The sequence below is a fragment of the Rhinatrema bivittatum genome, chromosome 2, assembly GCF_901001135.1.
Source record: "Rhinatrema bivittatum chromosome 2, aRhiBiv1.1, whole genome shotgun sequence".
In the NCBI taxonomy this organism is placed as follows: domain Eukaryota; kingdom Metazoa; phylum Chordata; class Amphibia; order Gymnophiona; family Rhinatrematidae; genus Rhinatrema; species Rhinatrema bivittatum.
The window spans coordinates 294,625,691-294,650,835 of record NC_042616.1 but is presented as its reverse complement, the minus strand read 5'-3'; the positions used below and the strand labels follow the sequence as shown (position 1 = coordinate 294,650,835).

At 44.5% G+C, this 25,145-nt stretch overlaps 1 protein-coding gene across 1 annotated transcript in view; it reads right to left on the bottom strand.

Annotated features, from left to right (window-relative positions):
- Nucleotides 1-20,467, bottom strand: part of UBP1 (upstream binding protein 1) — a 212,916-nt gene extending 192,449 nt beyond the window's left edge. Inside the window, 2 exon segments of the mRNA XM_029589647.1 lie at nucleotides 7,865-8,016; nucleotides 20,007-20,467. Of these exon segments, the coding sequence (XP_029445507.1) occupies nucleotides 7,865-8,016; nucleotides 20,007-20,245 (391 nt within the window). The 5' untranslated portion in view covers nucleotides 20,246-20,467.
- Nucleotides 20,468-25,145: the final 4,678 nt, after the last annotated feature.

The following is a 25,145-nucleotide window of genomic DNA, read 5'->3' as shown; positions in this document are numbered from 1 at the left end:
CGGGATGGCAGTGTAGCCTATACATCAACGAAAACATTCTTAGCAGGGGCGGATTGCAGGAAAATATCAGCCTGGGTTTTTATTTTCAAAACCAGCCCATGGGGTATCCGACTCTCTCATGCACTTTCCCTGCAGCACGTGTCAAAAGCTCTCAAGAGCACGCCAAGTCGAGCCTGGGACAGGCAGAACTGAGCCAAAATATCTCCAAAATAAACTTCATCTTTCCTAAACAACGAAGACGTTGAGGATATTTTAGTCCAGGGGTGAGCAAGGCTGCAGCCCCCATTCCATCCATGCCAATTGGATTGGCCCCTTACACATCTGCTTATCTCTCTTATAGAGATATATCCTGGATTCCCAGTCTGGCTCTTGAACCAGTTGCAAGTAATGACACTGCCACCCAGTGTCAGACACACACACGCTCAATCTCAAACAGATTTTTAGATTGCAGAAACTTTATTGGCGCATACACACTGACACACACTCTCTCAGACCCAAAGACACATCCACACACAGAGTGTAGGGTGTGCGTCTGTGTCAGAGAGAAAGACACACACACACTCTCTCTCTCACAGACAAAGTGTGTATGGGTGCATTTCTCTCGCTCACTCTGACACCCACATACTCAGACACGCTACTATTGTGCTGCTGCTTATGTGCTCAGAGTGAGTGCCCCACTCCTGCACTGCTGCATCATGGTATGAAGTTCTTGCTTGTTGCCAGACCTTCTCCATTTGCAGCAGCCCCCTCTCTTTCCCAAATCCATTCTCTAGGACAGCAGTTCTCAACAATAAAAGTAATATCGGGCCTTTATTTTTTTTTTATTTCTACTGTGGATTGTAATGAGCAGTGTGTCACACACGTGAGCATTGTCCGTCAGGTGTGTCACGATGGAAAAAAGATGGTTATTACTTTTATTGTTATAAGAATGACACAAGGGAAAGATAAGTACTCTATCTGAACAGAAATTACATAAATAGTAAAACCTCCCATACCAAAACAGCACCAACTTCCTGCACTCAAACAGTAACCACCTTACCTAAGAAAAAAGGCAACGCTGAAAATATTACACCAGGCCTTAAGACACCAATACACCTCCTATTAGGAAAACGGACCAAGTCAGGCTGCTGTAGAGCCCTACACAGAAACTACACGCCAGCAGAATACTTCACCTGAATCACATGTGCTGACCCTCACCTAACAAAGAATAAAGAGACCAAAATGCATAACTAGAAGCATGCAGACAAGAACTGAATTGGAAACTGCAACAAGCCAGAGTCTCTGTATGCAGTGTAATAAAGGAAAAAAGAAACATCACTCATCCTTATAAAACAAATCAAGAAATATAAAATCAGTAGCAGTAAAACCATACTAACAAAAAGAACAGATTATTTCAAAACAGCTGATGAATGAACATCCAATAATTAAAAACTCATATCAAAAATTTCTAGATACCAACAAAATATTTCAAAATAGCAGACACAAAGACCCAGTAATGAAAAATAATAAGGATACAAAAAATGTTTTGCTCTGCATACCTGGCAACGTTTGATATCCAAGTGCCCTGAGATTGTTTTCAATTTGCCAGAGGGGGGATGGTTTGCTTGCAACTTTCTCCGCTCTCTGTCATACACAAGTGCTCTCTCTCACACTGGCTCTCAATCACACACATATACACATGCTCTCTCTCACTTACATAGGCTCTTAATCACACATTTACATACATGCTGTCTGTCTCTTTCACTTACACAGAGGCTCTCAATCACATACTCATGTTTCTCACCTACACTGGCTCTCAGTCACACACAGACACATATGGTCTCTCTCTTACTTATACACACAGGCTCTTAATCATACATACACTCTCTCACTCACTTTCTTACAAACATGCTATCTCACACACACACAGGATCTAACACATATGCTTGCTCACTTACTCACTTCCTCTCTCTCTCTCGCCCCACCGAACTAGCGACAGCAGCAGCCTCGTCCACTTCCAGCCTTAGCAGCGCAGCCTCCTCCACTTCCAGCCCTCGCGGCCTCGAAAAAGAGAGTCCCATCGGCCATGGGGACTTATGCTGCTCCTCGTTTGCTCTGCACCGCTCTCCTTCAAGTCGCGCCTCTCTTGTTCAGGCTGACACTGCACTCACTTGCATGGTCTCTTCTTCCCGCGAGCATGGCCGCTGCATACCACTTCCTCTTCCGGGCCGCGGAGGGTGAGAAGTGACCATTCTGGTGCCGCTGACTCCAGCTCTCCTGCCGCATTCTACCCGGGCTATCAGCATTTTAAACCCAGGCAAAGGATGAATTCCTATTTTGCTGGAGCAGGGGAAGCAGTTGGATCAGCGTGCGACTGGGAAGTGAGGCGACACACCTACGTGCGCTTGGCGACACACCGATTGAGAACCGCTGCTCTAGGATACTCTCTGGTTCCACAGCCAGCTGTTTCTCTCAAAGCTCAGTACAGTCACCTCAAACAGAAGCCTCCCCAACACTGCACAGGCACTTACTTCCTCCTGGCTTACCCCCTTCCTTCCTGTGCCTGTAGCTTGCTTCCACTTCTCTGCCACCCTCCCACCACTCTAGTGCATTCCCACTGTGTGCAGGCTACACAGTCTGCTGCTTTTATGGTTCCTCGGGCTCTGCTCTATCTACTCCAAGGAGGGGGGGGGGGAAATTGACCCATACTGTTCCCTGGGCTTATAAAAAGAAAATTAAGCCCTGGCCGAGACTGGTGAGAGCCACTAAGCCAGGGCAGGTACATGGGTATTAGGTGACACAGGCGAACCTTGCAGCCTTACACATACTCCTAGCCCCACCTTCCCACAAACAATTAAAAATTATAGATTTATAGTAACAAATTTACATGAAAAGAGAACATTCAGTGTTCTAAAGTAAAAATATCACTTATAACATGTATATTATTTATATGCACTGCTATGGTACCAACCAGAAAACTTTGCAAAAAAACCCCACCTGCACCAATACTAAGACTATTGTACAGCATGTTGGCCTTTAGAAAGCTTTAGGTAAACTGAATTAAAAACAGAGCTAAATGCCAGCACTCAAATAGTAACAACCCTACCTATGAAATGGCAACATTACAAATATCACACCAGGCCCTAAAATACCAATATACTTGATACTAGGAAAACAGAACAAGCAAAGCTGTTATAGACCCCCAAACAGAAAGTACACCCTAGCAGAATACCTCACCTAAGTCACACATGCAGCACACACAGACCCTCACCAAATACAGAATAAAAAGAGACAAAGTTTAACTAGAAATACACAAACAAAAATTGAATTGGAAAACATAAGAGATTCCATATGCAGTGCAACAATGGAAAAACAAAATCATAACTCCTCATTAAACATCAAACAATAAAATCAAGATATATAAATCAAACTTATAAAAAGAATAAATATTTCAAAGCAGTCAATGAATGGAGCATCCAGTGATTAAAAATAACTTTTTTTTAAATTTTCCAATCAATAAAACATTTCAAAATAGCAGACGCATCAAATAACATCCAAAAATTAAAATGAAGGCTAAAAAATGCCCTTGCTCTCCATACCTGGGAACTTTAGATTCCAATCACCCTGAGATTGTCATGGATTAGTCAGGGATAGGAGGTATGTACACAAACATACATGTTCATTCTCACACAAACTCCCTTATATTCTCTCACACACGTTGACTGGCTCACAAACTCTCACTCATGTATACTCACTGGTTTAAATAGTCCTCTTGCTCAAACATATGCTCATTGGCTCACTCGTTCTCTCACTCACACACATGCTGACTTACTCTCGCACACACACGCACGCACACACACACACACACACACACACACACACACACGCGCGCGCGCTCTGGAAACCACAGCAAGCCTGACTACTAAGCAGTGCAACAATGGAAAACCAGAAACAATACCATTCCTCATAAAACATTAAGCAATAAAGTTAAGAGATATAAATCATTCAAATTTGAAACCATACTAATACAAAGAATAAATATGCCAAACACAACAGCCAATGGACGAGTAATTAAAACAACTCAATGTTATTCTATTTCCCAAACACCAAATATTTCAAACAGCAGACACATGAAATAACACCCAAAATTTTTAAAAAATCCATACCTGGGATCTTTAGATTTCCAGTCACCCAAAAGATTATTGTGGATTGGGGGAGGGGGACCTCACAATCTTTATCTTCTCTCCCCACCCCCCCCAACACACACACACATAGGCTCTTGCTCACTCACACGTATGCTGTCACAGGGCTCTCTCATTCCTACACACACACACACACACAGAGGCCGGCTCCATACCTGAGAACTCTCAGGATTTCACCCTGAGACTCAGGGAATTTGCATCAATTGCAGGGTCTCAGGGGAACACTAGAAATATCAGGGCTTCTCTGTATACCGCTTAGCAACTCCCCTTCCTCAGTAAACCTGCATAGAACAGGAGAAGTGGGGCAAGCCTGAAGTAGACACTGCAAAAGCAGCATGTGGGGAGAAACTGGAGAGGAGCTGCAATATCCACAAAACTCAGACTGCAGCTGCGATATCAGGACTTGGGAATCTCTCAGCTAAGGGTAGAGAGGATGCATAATTCATGGAACTGAGACTTAAAGGGGGAGAAAGCAAAGAGTGCTGAGGTCAAGCATAGACGAAGTATGCTGGGTCATCTCGGGAAGGCGGACAGGTGATGGCTGGGAGAAAAAGAAAGTGGGAATTAGTTGGGTGGGGAGGGGGCAGTGGAAGAGAAAAAGCAAATACATATTATTCCACTCCTTCACCCTCCCCCCCCCACCCTCTACTAACCAACAGCAATCTCAGGGTGACCATAACTCAAAAGTTCGCAGGTATGGCAGGCTCTCTCATTCTTATTTATTTATTTATTTAACAGCTTTTAATATACCGACGTTCGTATAGCACATCACGCCGGTTTACAAGTAACTCAATTAAAGGAGGAAATTACAATTAACAGGGGGCAGGGGATGGGAGCAGGCCAGAAAAAAGGGGGGGGGGTAAGGGAGACAGGAGAAGAGAGGGAAAGATAGGTAGCGTGAGAGAGAGTAAAGAACAACCGTCAAAATAAGAAATAGGAGGAACTTATTTACAGAAGGAGCTATATACAGTAGTTACATTCTGTCATAGATACGCAGCCTCTCACATATACACAGGCTCTGTCACTCTTTCATACACATGCAGGCTCTCGCATACACACACAGGTTCTGAAATACAACGCAGGCTCTCTCACACACACGTTGACTGTCTCATACATTCATGCAGGTGCTCTCTCATACAGACAACCAGGTTGCTCTCATATACACAAGCATACACACATGAAGGCCGATGCAATAGTGTGCGCTCGGGCTAGCTCACAGGTTAACTAGCAGTTGGGAACACGTCTATAACCCCTGATGCAATAAGGAGATCAGTACGTCCAAACTAAAAAGTACCTAATAGCGCTCATCATATGTACTAGCTAGTACCCCCGATGTAAAAAAAAAATAAACGTGCGCCCAACGCGCACAGTTTAGCGCGGGGCTGGCGTTAAGTCTTGAGATGCCCCAAAGCCTGCACAGAAAAGCAGAAAATATGGCTTTTCTGTGGTTCCTCCGACTTAATATTGTCACAATATTAAGTCGGCAGAACCACAGAAAGCAGCAAAAAGGAAAAAAAAAAGTCTTGGCGGTCAGGTTAGGAAAACGGATGTTCCGGTTTACGAGCATCCATTTTCCTAACCTGCGCACAGCCACGTCTCCAGGGAGCCCAATGCCATGGATGTGCTAGGGACGCATAATATATCCCTAGCGCATCCTTTTTAGCATGGCGGCTCACTTGCCTACTGCATCGAGCACCCAAGAGAAATGAATGCATGTGCAGTGAAAAATGGATGCCCGGTTTGGATGCACGTTTTTTACATGTCCTCTATTGCATCGACCTGATAGAGCTTTCAGGCTTTGGCCGCTATGGGATGGCAGGGCTGCTCCTCAGTGCCAGAAGAGAGGTGGAAGATTGCCATTTACCAGCTTCTCCTGCAAGGGGGGGGGGGGGGCGGGAAGGAGAGGGTCTCAACTGCGCAGGCCTCTCTTCAGGCCGCGTCAGCATGGGGTCTGATGCGGCCACACAGGCCTCTCTTTGGGCTGTGGCCCCACTGACCTTTTCATCGGATCAGGAAGCTCAAAAAAATAAATAAATAAAATACACGTGAATGGAGTAACCACCCACCAGGGGATGCCCAAATTCCCTGACAGAGCAATCCACCCCTGATTCTTGGCCTCTCTAGCTCCCCAGCTCCATTGGCACTCCAGCATAGCCAAACAGCCCTAGTAGAAGTGCAAAAAGTAAAGCAACTCGTGTGCCAATGACAGAACACAAGAAGTTACTGTATCCTGACCAAAGGGCAAAAATGGGCTGATTTGTGACTGATTATAACCAATGAGGGAGCCTTTGTGCAACACTGAAAAATCAGATGGGAATGCAATTCTCAGTAGAGAGGATATAAAACTGCACAATAACTTCTTGGGAAAATATTTAGACACAATAACAAGACTACTTATATTCCAGGAAATTCCTCCAATGTGTCATGAATCGCAAATTTAAGCTGTTGTAAGCTCAATAGAGATAGCAGGAGGTTTCAGTGTCTGAATTAAAGAACTGTTATTATTAAAACTTGTTTGGTTTAAGTTCACACACTTTTGGTGTGAATTCCCCTAGACACACATTAATTTGTCAAAACATAGCTATGTTGGAGTTTATTATTTTGAATTAAGAGTTTTTCCATTTTTTGCACAATTTTCAATTTAAAAAAAAAAAAAAAAAACCCACCACTGATTTAGATAGATGACTAATGATTTCCGATAAGGTACTTTAATGAACCAGGAAACATTTTAAGTATGATGCCTTCACTCCTGACCAACAAAACAAAGTATTGCATATCTTTTTGCTATATTAAAAAAAAAAAAAAAAAGGAAATGTTTTCTCCATCTCTTAATATTTACAGTTTCTTGATAAGTATTAGTCTTTAATTCTCTGGTTTTCTCCCTAAGCAGCAATTCTACATGGAAACTGCATTTCAGATATTTAAAACTGTTACTGTATGCAGGTTTTCACTCATTCCATCCCATCTCTGAAGTGGCCAGAATCCACAGATTACCAGAATTTATAATTTAAGATATGTAGTGTCTGGAACCAATGTCCCTCCAAGAGGATCTGACAACAAATGAGAAAAACAGTCTACCTGCATATCTACCAACATATGTGCCAATGACATTTATAGTGTTTCAGTTACTAAGTCATGTAGTCAATCTGCTCCTTGTTTGTTTTTCTGCTTTAATGAAATGTGACAAAATGACCATTTCCTCATTCACAGTAGTCGGCTCAAAATCTCCAGGTGTGGCAACTTAAGAATGTAGATCTGGGAGCTAAGAATCCTGCTGCACCACTCTAGCATGTAATGGAGACAGAGTACTGGTAAGTGCCTCATCGGCACCACTCCTTAGTGATGTCACTAAAAAGAAGTGTTGTCCTCTGTCTCCATCTGCTGGCAGAGTAGCATAAACCCATGCATCTGGACTCATCTAGCAGGATAAGGATTTATTTTTTCATCCACAGAAAAGGTCAGATCAAAATCTCATGTACATCATCTTTGGATGTTAGATTGGTTCAATACAAAGTATTAACCTGAACAGAATTCAGTTTTTGCCACAACCAATATGGCTGATAAATCTATGAGGCTGGCTAAGATTTGAAGGAGGAAATAATGGAGGGATTTAAGTTGTTTTTATAGGGAATGAGGAGAGAGCAGGAGCCTTTGATGATATGCACAACAGCCAACATACACACCTTGGTTTAAGTAGGTGAGTGTCTCATCATGCAGTTTGACAGCCGGGGACGTGGCAGCACACAGAACGTACTGAAATGGTGGATGCTTGGTCTCGTTCTCTGGTGGAAGGTTGGAGTCTTCTTGCTTAAAAATGGGCAATGCCAAGACATCACTAAAATTAGAGAGAAAAACCTGCAATTAACATCTAGGTTTAGTTTGAGAAATAGCCAAGTATGCAGGCTTCTGGAAGATAAGAAATAGTATTCTGTGGGGCCCCTCCTCCATATCTTCAAAATAAATGAGATCTAAGAAGAGTGAAGAACAGAAGACTGAAAAGCCAATTTACTTTTACAATGTTTCACTTTTGTTAGTGAATTGCTTATGAACATCACCACACCGATAGCACCATAAACAGAAAGCATTGCTGTACCACAAAAGGGAATAAACTACTAAAATGTGAGCAACAAAGTAAGCTACATTTTAACACATTTTATTTATTCACGTTTTGAAAAATGAGTTAACTTCTGATGCAGTAAGCTAATTGGTATGCTAAAAGAATCAAGTTTAAAAGCAGAGTTGCTTACCTGTAACAGCTGTTCTCCGAGGAAAGCAGGATGTCAGCCTCACAATTGGGAGACATCATCCAGTGGAGCCTGGCATGGAAAACTTGTGTCATAGTTTCTAGAACTTTGACGGAGTCTCACGCAGAATGACGCATGCATTAAACCTCGCGTCCATGCAAGGTCCCTTTAGTCTAATAATTTAGCTAAAGAATATCCACGAAGTGATGACCGAACTCCACCGGGAGGGTGAGCAAGTCTCATGAGGACTGACATCCTGCTGTCCTCAGAACACCTGTTACAGGTAAGAGACTGCTTTCTCCCAGGACAAGCAGGATGGCAGCTCTCATACATGGGTAATCCTTAGCTACAGGCTGCCCCCAACAAAAAAAGGGGTAACAACTAAACCGGGGCCAACAGACACAACCACAACAATATTTTTGTTGGCAATAGGCCTTTTTGTTATATACATATACCCTAAGGGGAAGCAGCCTGGAACAAAAATGGGCCCTAGATGGGAACAGAGTTGAGTTCTATACCTCAAACAAGTTCTGGAGAATAGACTGGCCAAATTTGCTGTCACATCAGCCAACACTGTCCAAACAGTGCTGCAATTTGAATGAGTGGAGAGAACGCCATGTTGCAGCCTTGCAGATCTCCTCCATGAGGACTGATTGCAAGTGAGCCACTGACGTTGCCACGGTCCAGACAGACTGAACCTTGACATGGCCCACCACAGTCAAGCCTGCAGAGGCATAATAGAAGGATATGCTCTCCAGCTGGCTAGCAGATTGCATCTGTTCAGCAATGACGATATCCAGTTTGTTCCAATCAAAATAAACAAAAGGCTGAGTGGGCTTCTGTTCACTCCAGATAGTAGGCTAAGGCTCTGCTGCAGTCCAACCTTTGCAGGGCTTTCTCACTTTGATGAGAATGAGGACTGGAGAAAAAAGTTGGAAGGCCAACTGACTGGTTAAGATGAAATTCTGACACCATCTTAGGCAGAAACTTAGGATGCATATGCAAGACCACCCTATCAAGAAAAAACAGTGTAAGGTGGATAAGTCACTAAGGCATGAAACTCACTAATCCTGTGTGCTGAAGTGATCACCACCAGAAATATGACCTGCTAGGTCAAGTACTTTAGGTCACAGGAGTGCAGTGGTTCATAAAAGCTTTCATCAGCTGAGACAAAACCATGTTAAGGTCCCAGGTCACAGCAGGAGGTCTGATAGGAGGCTTCAAAAGTGAAGCAGACCCCACATTAAACTTACAATTAAAGGCTATACAGAGATGGGTTTACCTTCTACACAGTGATGATATTCACCAATTGCACTAAGATGAACCCTAACCAAGTTGGTCTTAAGACTAGCTTCCGAGAAGAGTAGATAATCGTCAAGCAGATTGTGTGTGGAACAGGAGAAGAGATCTAGGGACCACACAGCAAACCCTCTCCACCTCAGTCCATAGGACTTCCTAGAAGCCAAGAGGATCCAAGACATCCTCTGAAAGGTCAAGGAGTTGCAGAATCAGCCTCTCAACATCAAAGTGGTGAGCGAGAGGGACAAGAGGATGGGTTGACGCAACCTACCCTGAGCATGACTGATGAGATCTGAGGAAATGCCCAGTCTGATCAGTTCCCGAACTGACATCTCACGAATGAGTGGAAACCAGATCTGCCACAGGCAACAGGGGGTTAGGAGGAACATGGTTCCCCTCTTTTCCCTAAGCTTCAACAAAGTCTTCACTACCAGTGGAACTGTAAGATATGCATACAGAAGTCCCTGGCCCCAATGAAGGGCAAAAACATCCAAGGCTAGCTCGCTGTATGCCTTGTGCATGGAGCAGGAGAAAGAGGGACTGTTCTGTTCCAAGGAGCCGCAAACAGATCCATCTCTGGGGTACCCCAGAGGTGGAAGATCTGATTTGCTACTGCTTGATCCAGGGATAATGTGGGGTCTTAAGGACCGATTCAGCCTGTCCACCAATCCATTCTCCATACCAGCCAGAGAGATGGCCCAAGTCCACAACTGGATCACCCCATGACAGAGGAGGTACAACCCCTTACCTCCCTGCTTGTTAATATAATACAACACCACTCGATTGTCTGTCTGGACCAGTACAACTTTGTTGGAAAGTCAATCTCTGTAAATCCATAGAGCATTCCAAATCACCCAGAGCTCCAGGAAATTTATCTGGTACTAATATTACCCAGTGGACCAAGAGCCCTGGGAGCAAAGCCCATTTCTATGAGCTACCCGCCCCCACCCCCAACCCAACCCAGGCTGGATACATCCATTGTCAAGACAATTTGAATCAGAGGAATTTGGAAGGGAACACCCTGAACCATACTGGAATTTTCCCACTACTAGGACAGAGCATCCAAGAGTGACAAAGTGACGTGGATATGTTCCCAAAGGTCCTGAGTAGCCTGTGACCTCAAGATCTACTGGGCTCTTCCCATGTATAGACATGGCATGGGAATAACATGAATTGTTGCAGCTATGTGGCCCAACAACCTCAACGTGTGCCAAGCTGGTGTCTGCTGACACTCTTGTGCCTCCTTCACTATGGCCATCGAGGGTAGATGTGCATATAAAGATCTCATGCTTTAGGGATCCTCCCTCCACCCCCATTATCTTTTACCCAACGCGTTTCCTACCATGTCCCAAACATTTCTACATTTTGTCATAGTATTGGCCTCCAGTGGCAGGCTATTCCAGACATCCACCCCCCTTCTCAGTAAAGAAGTGTTTACTCCAAACTTGATTCCTGACAACTATATCATAATCCCTTATCATTTAATTTAATTCTCTATGGAAAATATGCACTTTTATTTATTGAAGACTGTTAAACGTCAATATTTTTTTATATCACTCCTTCACTATTTGCTGATTAATCCCTTCACTGTTATAAGTCAATGAAAGGACTAATCTCCATTCAGAAAGCAGTCCTTTCAGAAGTCCGAAAAGGGACTGGTTCTTTCACTGACATGCAACAGTGGAGGGACCTATTGGCTGCCAGAGAGGTCTTCTCTGGCTGGGGTTCCAGGAGTGGGAAGGTCTGCTGGACACAGATCTTATTTTTAGAGGGAGAGGGAGGGGAAGGGGGACCTACTGGACTGGACTTGACCTGGACCAGACACTGCTCAGACTTATTTTAAGATGAGATTGCAGGGCATGCTGGGGGGACAACACTCACCAGTCTGACCCATCAGATCCAATCTGGCCCACCTGAGTAGGCTTCAGGGGACTCCTCTTACCGTGGAAACATTAACTCCTGCTTTCACCAGGTGTTACATTTTCCCATGGTAAATGGAAGCATGCTAGTCAGCCTCCTCACCAGTCCACCTCCTTGCATTGTAGGATAATAGCTAGTAAGGTTTATTACTCTTCAATTAGCATGAGCCGTGCTAATCATAGTGCAAGATTTTTAGTGTGGGGTTTTTCAGCGCTATAAACCTTACTAGATGCTTGGGTAAGGTTAGAACCAGAAAGCCTGTGCTAAAACATGAAAAAAAACCTAAGGTAGGCTCGGCACAGCTTATTACATGGACTTCCATGTTAGCATGGAAAAATCCATACTAAAATATAGGTTAAAACCCATGCTAAGATCAGCATAATTTATTATATCAGCCCCATAAGTGAATGGAGTGGAGGCGTAGCCAGTTGTTAGAGCTATATTATTCTCTACCCAAGAGGGCTTACAATCAGGCCAATAGTGTACTGTTAACCCGCCATTGGACGCGCGTTTGACGTGCATCCAACCTCCCCGAACCTAATAGCGCCCGCAACATGCAAATGTATGTTGATGGCCCTATTAGTTATTCCCGCACGTTTCAGTAAGTAAAATGTGCAGCCAAGCCGCACATTTTACTTTAAGAAATTAGCACCTATGGTGATATTAAGTCGGAGGTCCCGAAAGTTAAAAAAAGTAAAAAAAAAAAAAAAAAATTTGAAATAGGCCTGCGGCTCGAAAACCGGACGCTCAATTTTGCCGGCGTCCGGTTTCCGAACCCATGGCTGTCAGCGGGCTCGAGAACAGATGCCGGCAAAATTGAGCGTCGGCTGTCAAACCTGCTGACAGCCGCCACTCCTGTCCAAAAAGAGGCGCTAGGGACGCGCTAGTGTCCCTAGCACCTCTTTTTACCGCCGGCCCTAATTTAAATAAATTAAATTACTGTATCGCACGCACAGGAGAGTGGCCTGTATCAACAGGTATATTTGTTCCTGAAGAATGGAGGGTGAAGTAGCTTGCCCAAGGTTAGTGAGAAAAACAGGATTTGAATCCTGGCTTCCCTGCTGCTCTAACAGGCCACTCCTCCATTGCAATAAAAAGCTATCGCCGTATTTTTTGTTCTTTTATTTCTGTGTATTCATATAGAATGACATAGTGCACACACTATTTTATACCATATAAGAAAGCTTGTGTTAGGGGCGGCTCCGTTGCCCAGGCCAAAGCATCATCCTCCAACAGACCTGCAAGGCATTAACAAGTCACATCACAGAAGCTCCAGGGAATGAAGACAGCTACCTCAGCAACCACTGCCAATCACAGGAAAGGTCCTGAGGAAATGGGAGGATTTCTATCCCAGCTGGAGAGGAAGTGTGTCATTTGGGTATTTAGATTAGATTAATATTCCGCTTTTCGCACTTTTTTCAGCGCTTCAAAGTGGATTACATTCAGGCATTGTAGGTATTTCCCTATCCCCAGAAGGTGGAGCATTTATTAAAGAAAAATTGGGACTGGGGTTTGTTTCAGATTAGTTTAAACAAGAGGACTCCTTTTTCCTACAACAGGGTTTGGCAAATGCATGTGGTCATAAAGCTACTCTTGTAACACTGCTATCCACAGTAGTCGGGGAAACAAAGGAACAGTCTAGAGCTTAAAACAAATTTGACAGCAACATTCTTAACTAACATAGGGTCAGCAGATTCATTTGGTAATTGTATCAATATTGACAAATGCACCATGTCCTTGTAAACCACTTAGAATTTTAGATAAGTGGAATACACATCTATGTTCTTTCTATATAAATAAAAATGTAAAATGTTCGTTTGTTCAAAATCTTAAATTTCCGAAAGTTCTTCACCGATTGCTTTGAAATTTTGAAACAACGTTGCATTCGAATATGCACGTTTTTATATACCTATATTATATAGATGTCACACCTGTGACAGGTAAAAACATGCTTTTTTGGAAAAACAGCGCCATCTGTTGGACGTACAAGCAACACACGCTATCTACAATATAAATGGGCTCTGACCCACGGCCCGCAAATGCGCAGTAGAGAGCAGCTCTACCTCGCATGTGCGGACCATTGAGCTCCGCGCTATGTGCTGGGTGTCACAGAGGGGAGGAGGAAAGGGCAAACGAGTCACCGCTCCGAGAAATGGCTCAGCCCGTTCCTCCCCCGCTGGGGAACGGGGGAGGAGAAGGGACTGCCAGACAGTTACACACAGGAGGAGGAAAGGGTAGAAGAGTCGACAAGCCAGTCCGTCCACCGCCTGGCAAGGGGGGGGAGGGAGTTGGGACGGCCGGAGCAGAGCAAATGCAGTAGAAAGCGGCTGAAAAGAGATCACAAGCAGCTGCAGCCTGCAGCAGCCAAAGCGCAAAGAGCTGAACAGAGAACAGCTCGCCCTCCTCCCCCACCCCCTGAGTCCCGCAGATCAGGAGAAGCCAAGTAAATATCCCGCAACTGCGGGGGGGGGGGGGGGGGGGGGAGGGGGAAGGCAGTGCTGTCAGCCTGCCCGTGGGTCTCAGCCGCCGCGGGAAGAGTTTACATGGGCATCGCTCCACCCCCACTCCCAGCAAAGCACCGTGACGAAAGTGAAAGCCAGAGCTCTGCTTCCTCCTCCTCTCAAGCCCCCGATCGGATTTCTTAAAGGCACAGGTCTGCCAGAAAGAGCAAAGTAAGCTAGGCAACATGTCCCAAATCTGTTGCAGTGCCTGCCGCCTGCCCTTTGCGAGAGGGGAGGGGGGGGGAGGGAGTGTTTTCCTCACTCTCCCAGACACAACTGGCGTGGGAACTTTGCAAGCTCTTGCGAGTGCAAAGACTTAGGTGGGGAGGGGACAAAAATCCCGCCCATTTTAACTGTGTGAGAGAGAAGTGTGGTAATGTGCGCTGAAGGCGAGTGTGAGTGCCATAGAGAGAGGGAGACTACATGAGGGATTGTGTAGGTGTGTGTGAGAGGGATTGGGCGTGCGTGTGTGAGGGACTTAGGGAGAGTGTATGTGCAAGAGAGAGAGAGAGAAAGCCTATGTAGGGGGCTGTATGAGGGAGAGATTCTCTTACCCCCCCCCCCCCCAACTTATAGGTTACAGTGGAAGGGAATCAGTGTAGAGGGGAATGGGAGAGCAAAGGAGTTGGGGCCTGTAAGGATAGAGTGAAAGGGGTCTGAGCCTGTCCCTCCACCATCGGGGAAGGGGGGAGGGAGTTGGGATGGCAGGACCATTACGCCTCGCGAGATCCCCCTCGGCCACCGCTGCAGCTCCTACCATCGCCGCCGCCACCTCTGGCCCTTCATGGTGCTGGGGGGGGGGGGAGTGGCGGAGCAGAGCAAAGATGTAGGAGGAGAGGGGACAAAAATCTCACCCTTTTAGCGGGCTTAACGGCTTGGACTAAATATTTTACGATTCCATTTCAGTGTTTCCGATTGCATTGTTAAATTGAATTTTCATAGATTTCGATTTATTTTCATTTTGATTTAATTATTTCGTGTGACATTGCGTTGGAATTGAGCTGTGTCGTTTACCATACCGTTCATTTAGTGAGTATAGTTTATGTTTTTTCTTTTTTCAATTCTAGAATTATGCGGTTTACATCTAGACACGGATTGCTTCTCACATGGACAATTATATGTTGCGTGTTCTAGAGTCGGCAAACCAGACAATCTCTATATCTGCACAGACAGTTCAACAACAAAAAATATCGTATACCCACAAGCATTGTGAAATTAACCATATTCGAAACGTGCGCTCTTTTCTTTCTTTTCCATTTAACCAGACTGAGCCACAGCAACCCGTGGCCGGGTACAGCTAGTGTTTAAATAAAATCTTTTTAGCAATTGTCAGTATCATACCCAGGATGGTACAAAAAACCCTCTAGAACCTGTGTCACAGTAGCTGATATAAAGATTAAACTGGACATGACCATTTTTATTTAGCCAACAATTCATTTGTGATTAGTTTTAGTTATACTCCCTTCATCAGAAATGACAAGAGGCCAGGGTGTGGGTGCCACTGCAGAGACTGACGGAGAGCGAATGCCCTCTCCACTGGCAGAAGCCATCTCTAACCCCTGGTGCACTGACTACACCAACTCCTCCCTGCCAGGGCTTCTTAACCGTCATCAGATGATTTCTCGATCCCCCCAGAAGGTTAATTCTAGGGGTTCTAAATATCAAGCAGGAGGAAGTAGTGGATTCCCTGCAGAGCATAATGGAGTTGCTCCACTTATTTCACAGCTTTGAGGTCAGTTCCCTCCGACGTTGTTAGTGGAGAGAGTGGTGGCAGTGCAGGCGGTGTGGTGAATGTCACAGTTGCTAAGTTTGGTCTTCTTAAACCACCCGAAATTACCTTAGCGACAGTTTGTGACGCTTTAGTAACTCTGGAAATTTCAATATCTTCATTAACAAAAATTTTGGACACCAACAATCAAGCACAAATTAATGCAACCTCAATATCTAATTTTGCAACTAAGTTGGATATAATTTGATTCTCAGGTTGCTTCAACTGAGAAAATTCAACATGCATTGAGCAAATACATGCCAAAAAATTGGAAAACTCTGAGAAGTTGAAATTTAAGAGGGCTAAATTTTCCTATTATAAGATTGGTGTCACCTACAGAACTTTTTAGGAATTATATTTCTCAAGTTCTGAAAATTCCCTCCGCTGCAATGCCGGTTTATAACTAAAGCATTTTATTTACCAGTTACTGAAGGAGCAGAGGGTAATCAACTTCAAGACTATACATTGGATCTCTCTACTATTTTGAAAACATCACAAACCACAGAGATCCTACAAAGAGGAACTCTTTTGGTGACATTCACTTTTCAATCCGATAGAAACAATGTCTTAAAATGTTATCTTTGTTTTATGGGCAAAAAATATGGATCTATCCTGATCTTGCCAGAGTCACCCAGATGCGTCGCAAAAAACGTCTTCCTATGCATTCAGAGGTGGTTTCTAAGGGAGGCCACTTTGTTCTTCGTTATCCCTGTAAATGCTCTTTGAAATATCAAAGTGTGAATTGTGTGTTTTTTTGAGCCATCTCAGCTTCGAACGTTTCTAGACTCACATACTTAGCCGCTATGAATGGTTGTCGGCAATAATTAATAACTGGCAGAACCTCTCAGTTTTTCATTTTTCCCTTAAATTTTGCGCTTCTATTTGCCTTGTCCTCCATTTCTATTTAAAATATGATGTGCAAATATGTATATGGTTAAGTTTATTATTTAAAATACATTCTCTTTATTGCACTTATTTCTGTAACATGAACTCTTATTTGTAAATGCATGAAAAAAGAAAATTTAAAAAAAGGAAGTGACAAGAGTGGGTGGCACCTTATAAACTAACCAATTTATTGAGACATGAGCTTTCAATGGCAAAGTTCACTGCTACACCAGACTAAAAGGCTATTCCTCTGAAGATCCCTTCATCAAGTCAGTCTAAATGAGCTAAAGATGACCTTACCTCAATATCAGGCCGATACAAAACGGTGCACTTGGCAGAGCGCACCGTTTAGCCGCGTGTTTTACACACGCTATTATTACCCCTTATACTGTTAGGGGTAATAGTGCGTGGAAACCGCGCTGCCAACCCCCCCCCCCCCCCGAAACTAATAGCACTCAACATATGCAAATGCATGTTAATGAGCCTATTAGTTATACCCGCGGGATACTGAAAGTAAAATGTGCGGCCAAGTAGCACATTTTACTTTCAGAAATTAACGCCTGCCCAAAGGCAGGCATTAATCAGGGACAACCCTGGGAAAAGTGTACAGAAAAGCAGAAAAAACACGGCAGGACAGCTGGAGTCAGCGGCATCAGCATGGTCTCTTCTCCCCCGCGGCCCAGAAAAGGAAATGGTGAGCAGTAGGTGCATGCGCGGGAAGAAGAGACCATGCTAGTGTGGTCAGAATTGGCCCGAAGAACAGAAGAGAGGCGCGGTCTGAAGAATGTGCAGCATGGCTCGGAGTAAAATGAAGAAGAGCGTCAATCCCCGCAGCCAATGGGACTCCTCCTCCGTGAGGGCTGAAAATGAAGGAGGTTAGGGTTGGGAGGAGGCTGCTGCTGCTAGTTCCTGGGGGGGAGGGGGGGGGGGCAGGAGGGAGAGAGAGTGAATGAGCAAGCATGTGTTTGAGATCCTGTGTGTGTGTGTGTGTGTGTGTGTGTGTGTGTGTGATAGCATGTATGTGTGTGATTGAGAGCCTGTATATGTGAAAGAGTATGTCTGTGATTGAGAGCCTGCCTGTGAGAGACAGAGCATGAATGTAAGTTTACAATTGGGAATCTCTATGTGTAAGTTTGTGATTGAAAACCTGTTTGTGTGAAAGAGTACGTGTATGAGATTGAGATCCTGTGTGTGTGTGTGTGAGAGATCATGTAAATGTATGATTAAGAGCCTGTGTGTATATGTAAGAGAGAGCATGTGTGTAATGCTCTTAGGCAAGTTTGTTTCACTGTAAACCGGTTTGATTTGCATCCAATGCAAGAAGATCGGTATATAAAAAACCAAAAATAAAATAAATAAATAAATAAATGTGTGTCTGTGTGTGATTGAGAGCTGGTTTAGGTGAGGGAGCATGTGAGTATGTGATTGAGAGCCTATGTGTAAATGAGAGAGAGAGAGCATGTTTGTAAGCATGTGAATGAGAGTGTGTGTGAGAGAAAAAAAGACAGCATATATGTGTGTGCGTGTGTGTAAGCGTGAAAAGATAGTCAGCATGTGTGTAAATGTGTAATTAAGAGCCTATATAAGTGAGAGAAAAAGCATGTGTATATGTGAGTACTGAGAGCATGTGTGTATAGGTGTGTAATTGAGAGCCAGTGTGAGAGAGAGCGCTGGTATGTGACTGAGAGAGGAGGAAGTTGCAAGCAAACCACCCCTCCTCCTGCTAATTCAAAACAATCTCAGGACACCTGGATATCAAATGTTTCCAGGTATGCAAAGAAAAATAAGGATACAAAACTATTTTTGCATTTCTGGGTCTTTGTGTCTGCTATTTTGAAATATTTTATTGGTATCTAGAAATTTTTTATAAGAGTTTTTTAAATTATTGGATATTCCACTTATCAGCTGTTTCAAAATAATCTGTTCTTTTTGTTAGTATGATTTTACTGCTACTGATTTTATATTTTATATATATGCTTTTATATATATGCTACAAATTTATACACACATTCTTTTGTATTCATATGTTACAATGTTTTTACTGCAATAGTTTAATTGTTATCTTGTTAAATGTAAAATAGGGCAGATCCCGCCCTATTCAACCTGTTATCTGGAAACCGATGTGATATCTCGATCGAATGTCGGTATACAAAAGAAATAAATAAATAAATAAATATTTCTTGATTTGTTTTATAAGGATGAGTGATGTTTCTTTTTTCCTTTATTACACTGCATACAGAGACTCTGGCTTGTTGCAGTTTCCAATTCAGTTTTTTCTGCATGGTTCTAGTTATGCATTTTGTCTCTTTATTCTTTGTTAGGTGAGGGTCAGCACATGTGATTTAGGTGAGGTTTTCTGCTGGCGTGTAGTTTCTGTGTAGGGCTCTATAGCAGCCTGACTTGGTCCGTTTTCCTAATAGATGTAGTATTGGTGTCTTAAGGCCTGGTGTAATATTTCAGTGTTGCCTTTTCTTAGGTAAGGTGGTTACTGTTTAAGTGCTGGAAATTGGTGCTGTTTTGGTGTGGGATGTTTACTATTTATGCAATTTCTGTTCAGACAGAATATGTATCTTTAAACAATAAAAATAATTACCGGGCCTTTACTTTTTATTTCCGCCGTGAATTGTAATGAGCAATGTGTCACACATGTGAGCGTGGCCTGTCAGGTGTGTCACGATGGGAAAAAGGTTGAGAACCACTGTGCCAGGGTATGTAAACTTTTGATCACATCTGTATATGAAGTCAGTCCAACAACAAGGCATGACAAAATACTGCTCCACAGCAGCTGATCAAGCTGCTTCGGTGCCACCCACTGCAAAAATACACTCCCCCCAACCATCTACCGCATACGATGCATCCACACATACATGAACAGATCCATCATCCTTTCGGCAAAAACAAAGCAAGTATCCGTCAAAAACCTTAAGGGGCAGACAAGCAAACTTTTTCTGAGCTGTCTGCATGCAGTACTCCCTAGCACAGCAGAAATCAGGGACTATTCCCCTGCAGAAATATCACTGCTTCTGGGCGAGAGAGCCGTATCTAACCTAATAATACGGGAATCAGTTTCAGAAACGTCGTTTTCCAGGCTTCCTAGGACAGACGTTCCCACCCCTAACGCAATTTCCGAGTGAGTTCAAGAGATCCCCGAGCGCGGGATTTCACGAGCTGTAACCCCGGCGGGAGAAGGGAGCGGCGACGGCCTCACCTCATGTTATAGACGCCGGCCCCCAGCTCCTGCCCAATGTCCGACAGGCTGGCATCAAAATCCTGCACCACCGACTCGATCACATCATCCATCCTCAGCACCCAGGCCATGTTGTGTGCCGGGGCCGCGCCCGCGCCACTGGCAAGGGGAAGAGCGGCGGCAGCTCTCAGCGCCTCCCGTTCCCGGCCCGGCCGCCGCTCCGCCGCCTCCTCCTCCTCCACTACCACCACCATCCGCATCCTGCGTCGGAGGGGCCCGGGAGGAAGGAGAGAGGCGCGGACAGCAGTCGCACCGGCGCCGCCGCCGCCCTCACTCCATCTTCTGACGACGCCGACGCCGCTCCCCTCGCGCCCACGCGACTCACTGCCGCGGGCGGCCCAACTGCCGGACAGGGCCGGGGAGCCGAGTCACAAACCCCAGGCTGCGAGCAGGGCTCGGATTGGCGGAGGGAGGTGGCAGCACAACCAATCAAGGCGCGCTTCCTGCCCGCTTCAGTTTGCTCCCCCCCCCCCACCCCCCACGAAAGCGCTCCCGGAAGCGATTGAAGAGCGCGTGGCCTCAGTGCCCCGTCCCAAGTTCAGTGCGCGTGCTGGCGAGGAAAGGCTTGAGAGCGCTCACGCAAACCACACCCACCCCCCCCCCCTTTTTTTTTTGTTTTTGTTTTTGTTTTGAAAGGAAGAGGCAAATGCTTCTTCCTGATTCGAAATGAAACAAGAGCGGTGGCGCTGACATACCGACGTAAGGCAACCAGGACATGCCAATAAAAAAGAGAAGATCTAAGAGCCGAGCGCACTCTTAACGAGCAATTAGACGCGGGTAAAATAGGCACTAATCAATCCTCTAATGCAATAAGGAGATTAGCGCCTATTCAACGCGCGTCTAACTGCTCGTTAAGATAAATGTACGGCGCAGATGCACATTTAGCGCTCAGGCGTTAATAGCTACGCCCACTGAAAAGAAGTACAGAAAAGCAAAGTGCTTTTCTGTACTTCTTTTTTTAAAGTAAAAAACATAATAATAATTAAAACAGAGCACCCGCTCAAGCTGCCCCTTTACTGAGCCTGCCTCAGCGCTGCTGCTAGCTCAAGCCCCCGGTAGGACGGGCACGGTGGGACTCACCTCCTCCACCGTCTGAAACTCATCCATCTTCGACCCCGCTGCTGCTCGCTGCTTCACTCACACAGGTTATGAAAACCGCGGTTCCGTTTACAGGCATTGGTTTTCATAAGCGGCCGTCTGCCAGTAATGAAAAGGGCCACCGATAAACTCGAGGGGCCGTTTTCATTACTGGCAGACAAGCAGCCACAGCAGGTTGCACTATAAAGTAGGCGCTAAGGTCACGCAAGCGACCCTCGTGCCTCCTTCCTAGCGCAACCCCCGAATTTAAATATTGCATGGCGCCCCCCCCCCCCCTTTTGGGGCACCATGCGTGCGTTAAGAGAGCAGGCATTGACTGTTCAGCGCCCGCTTTCTACGTGTCGTTATTGCATCAGCCCCCTAGTTCGCTTGCAGGACCAAAAAAAAGACCCATCCTTTGATGCTGGGCATTATCTTGTTTTAAGTCCCAGCGAGCTCAGCCCTTGACATTGAAAGTATGGGCCTAGTATAAAGTGATTATAGTGTAGCTTTTCTTTATTGGGGACGGTCTTGCTGTGATTAATTTAGCCACAGCTGTTAGCTCCATCACTATTTAGGAGAGGATATATGAACTTCCTGTAACAGCACCCGCAGAGGCTATCCTAACATCAATAAGTGCCAACATCACACATTAAAACACAGCGAGAGGGGCCGATGAAATACGTGCGCTCAGCCAAGCACACTGTTTAACCCACAGTTGGATGCGGGTTGAATAGGCACTACCTAATCCCCTTATGCCGGCAATAAGGGTATTAGCACCCCCAATGTACAGCAAAACTAATAGCGATCATCACCTCCAAATGCCTGTTGATGAGGCGAAGGGGGGGGGATCAGCCACAATGCAATAAAAAAAAAAAGTGCATGTAAAACGCATTTTTACACTCAATATTAACATCTGCCTAGAGCAGGCAGTAATTGCTGAGCACTCCCCAAATATTGCTTTTCTGTACAACCTTCTACTTAATAGCTTGCAAAGGAGGAGGAACAAACACTTAAAAAAAAATACGGCACTTTTTTAAACTTTGACAAACAGTCAGGTTCGGGAAATGGATGCTCAGTTAACAAACATCTGTTTCCTGAACCCCTGGCTGTACGGCGATTAGGAAAACAGACGCCAATAACTTTGGCGTCTGTTTTCTAAACCAGCGGACAGCCGACCGCTCACTGGCTCCTGCTGTCAAGGAGGTGCTAGGGGCACATAAGCGACCCTAGTGCCTCCTTGACAACATGACCCCCAATTTAAATATTGCATGGCACCCCCAGGGGAGATGCCTAGGGGAGCGTTAAGAAAGCAGGCGCTGACTGGCAGTTGGACAAAATAGCTCAAAGGAATTAGGATGGCATGATGGATCCTTTCACCGTAAGTTTACTAGGGCAACTCTTACTGAATGCAACACTTTTTCTTTTTTTTTAAATAGTGATATGAAAGGGAAGTAAACTAAGATTACGACAAAGTATTCCCATCACAGGTGCCAGCAGATACCCACAATGCTGAATTCTACTGCAGCCGAAAGGATAGGCGGCAGCGTCCTCACTAACACGTGCTCAGCCTCCACTTTCCACTAAACGGAAGGAAATATACTTAATAGATATAGCACCCCCAAGCTGCAACTGGTGGAAATGGTGATTCTCTTCCACTAGGGTGATTTGAGTTTCCGGGTGGCAGTGGGGTAGGTCAATAGTACTGGAGTCAAGTTGCAACTAAAGGGGTTCTACATCATTGCCTTCTGCCCAAGCAGATAGTTCAGAAGGAATGGGAAATCACACCTAGCCAGTGGAGCGCCTGGATTTTGGGAGGAGAAACAGGGAGTAAGAAATATATTGTGAAGGAAAGAATCATTTAAAATTAATAAAAGCTTTATTTTGGAAACATTTATGAAATGCAAATAAAAAATTTAACCAGCTGGCAATGATGGTAAAACCAGGTTCAACAGCTATTGTGTACCTCCAGTAAATGCAATTCACTTTAAATCTTTTGCAATTCGGATATCAGAACAACTTTACCAACTAACAGCCGATACAGTAAAAGTCGCAGGAGAGCCGGGGAGCGCCCGTTCTCCCAACGCGCGCACAGGCCAGTGTCCTGGACCCGTGATTCAGTAGCGGCCCATATGCAAATTAGGGCCCACAGTAAAAGGAGGCGCTAGGAACACTAGCGCGTCCCTAGCACCTCCTTTTTGACAAAAGCGGCAGCTGTCAGCGGGTTTGACAGCCGACGCTCAATTTTACTGGCGTCTGTTCTCAAACCCGCTGGACAGCCAAGGGGTTGGAAAATGGATGCCGGCAAAATTGAGCGTCCATCTTCTAACCCGCGGGCTGATTTTTTTTTTTGGGGCCTCCGACTTAATATCACTATGATATTAAGTCGGAGGGTGTTCAGAAAAGCAGTTTTTTCTGCTTTTCTGTACACTGTGCCGGCAGAAATTAAGTCCTGCCTTTGACAGGTGTTAATTTCTGAAAGTAAAATGTGCGGCTTCGCTGCACATTTTACTTTCAGTATCACGCGGGAATGACTGAGAGGCCCATCAACATGCATTTGCATGTTGTGGGCGCTTTTAGTTTCGGGGGGGGGTTGGCCACACGTTTTCCATGCGCTATTACCCCTTACTGTATAAGGGGTAAAAATAGAGCATCAAAAACGCACGGCCAAACAGGGGCTAACAGTGTGCTCAGCCTGAGCTCACTTTACTGCATCGGCCCATAAGTCACTATAGTAATTAGCATTTTCTTCTAAGTCTCTCTCAAAAGAAGCAAGATGTATTCAAAACAGTTATTCAGGTAAGTCACAATATTGTCCACTCTTGTTCTTTGTACTGTATTTTACTTAACACCAATGCATTCTCGGAAATTGATGTTTTGTACTGCTCTGCAGTATCTTAACATGTTCTCTTATGTAAGTAATTTTCTTCCTGTAATACTGTAATGTATTTATTTTGTTTTTGAGTGAATGTCACTATGGTTTGGCCAGACCTAGGCTGTTGTGAAAGTACAAACGTAGCTGTAGGATGCAGGATGCGTGGTCTCTGATGCTCCAAATAGGTGCTTGTGGCGCTGATTGAGAGCAAAGCACTCTTGGCTTTGTGGCTCTGGTCTTCTTCTCTTTGGTCACATTTTAAGAACTTCAGGAACAACCTGTTGGCCTGAGTTTCTCTTTTTTATTTTTATTTTTTTTTAAAGCCTCTCACCGTATATCTTCTGGCAATCTAGCACTGTGGCCCTATTATGTGTGCAACAGGAATCTACCATGTACTAAAATTCTAACTAATAAAATAAAAGGATAAGCAATGGTCCTTAACTACTGGTCCTTTCTCTTCCTATGGGAACAGAAAATATTTGAATTATTTTTCCAGTCACTCTTTCAAAATGTCCCACTTCTTCTTTGTACAGAGAGGAGTTTGTCTGAATTTGGAATCTCTTTAGAAGTCTGGCTCTTTGCCTGGCTTGGTAAAAAAAAAATAAGCAAACAAATATAATTGTCATGCTTAATGTCTTTGAACAGTTCACCAATCAGTAACATTGGCTCAAAACATTGATTTTTCTTCAGCGGAATTACATCGCAGTATATAGAAAGCAAAATGGGGTACAGTCACTTCTCATTGATTCAGTCCAGCTATTTCCCCTTTGTCCCTTCTGGCAGAAAACGTTTACACTGGGTGATATCTGGCTTTAGAGCTATGCAACACTCATGTACTTAATTCTTCTCTTCTGCTTAATCTGGACTTTACAATTTTCACAGTCCCATTTTAAAATTGTAAATCACTTCTGAAAGGAACAGGTAAATTCCGTGTTCCTGTTCATTTAATGATGTTTGACTTTGTCTGTGCTTCTTCCTTACCTTGGTCGTGGATTTTCTTATTTTCACAGGTCTCCTCCACTTTGTGACTTGCTCAGGCTCCAACAATGATAGATTTTCTCTCTCTGTTCCCACTATTTCTGTCTCAAACAGGGTTTTCTTCTTTTCTCCTGATTCCAAGTCACAGCTCCAACTGTAAGCTCCTACCT